At 67.5% G+C, this 1,029-nt stretch overlaps 1 protein-coding gene across 1 annotated transcript in view; it reads left to right on the forward strand.

The window, feature by feature from the left end:
• Window positions 1–633: 633 nt before the first annotated feature.
• Pdia3 (protein disulfide isomerase family A, member 3) overlaps window positions 634–1,029 on the forward strand; it is a gene marked incomplete in the record, with an annotated part of 23,148 nt that continues 22,752 nt past the window's right edge. Inside the window, 1 exon segment of the mRNA XM_013512559.1 lies at window positions 634–942. Within this exon segment, the coding sequence (XP_013368013.1) occupies window positions 776–942 (167 nt within the window).

Here is a 1,029-nt window from a genome sequence, read left to right on the forward strand (position 1 = left end):
GAGGCAGGGGGATCCCAAATTGAAGCCCACCCTGATCAATTTAAATAATGAGATCCTGTGTCAAGCAACAGCAAAAAATGTGCAAGCCTGGGCAAGTAACGAACTGGAGGGCCCTGAGTTCAAACCCCAGCTTCGCCTTCTTAAAAAAAAAAGCGGTAAGACAGACTGCCTAGTCGACCTTCACTTTCTGGCAGCACGAAGCTGGACAAAGAAAGCGCAGCCCCGTCGGGCACGCGGCTGCCTGGGCGTGGGTCTGGTGGCTGCCCTAGGAAGAGAAGCAACTCCGAAGAGCTGACGAAACGCCACAGCCTGACCCTGAAGACTGGCCCCAAGTGCGAGCGCCGCACCGCGCCGCTTCCTCTCGCGGGTTCTTCTCGGCCGCCAGCTCACTCGCCAGACCTCGGCGCGCTCGCTTCCGCTCTCTCCTCCGCCTCACCGCGCCCGCCTCCCTCCACGCAGAACCGGCGCACTACCGCTCCCCGCCTCGCTGAGCCCCGGCCACTCGGCGGTTACCCGTTGGTCCCGCCCGCCCGGCCCTGGCGAGGCACAGCCAATCAACGGTTACGCGCTGGTCTCATCGGCCCGGCGCAGAGGCGGCATAGCCAATTAGAGGTAGCGCACTGGTCCCGCCCTCCGGGCGGTTCCGCCTTGCGGGGGTTGGGAAGTCCGGCTTCAGGTCCGCCTGGGCCAGACCTGAGAGCCCAGGCATCGGTCCGCGGTCGGCCGCCAGACTTGTGCAGAGCCCTCGCGCGCCTACCCTCCGCGCTCCGCCGCGATGCGCTCCCGCTGCCCAGCGCTGTTCCCCGGCGTGGCGCTGCTTCTCGCCGCGGCCCGCCTCGCCGCTGCCTCCGACGTGATAGAGCTCACGGACGACAACTTCGAGAGCCGCGTCTCCGACACCGGCTCCGCGGGCCTCATGCTGGTCGAGTTCTTCGCACCCTGGTGAGGCCCCTCGCTGGGCGGGTTGGAGCACGCGCGGGAGCGGCCGGCCTGCGCGGCGAACGCCCCCGCCGGCCCTGCTTGCGGCCG

This window comes from Chinchilla lanigera, unplaced genomic scaffold (genome assembly GCF_000276665.1).
Source record: "Chinchilla lanigera isolate Chin_1 unplaced genomic scaffold, ChiLan1.0 scaffold00015, whole genome shotgun sequence".
NCBI lineage: Eukaryota > Metazoa > Chordata > Mammalia > Rodentia > Chinchillidae > Chinchilla > Chinchilla lanigera.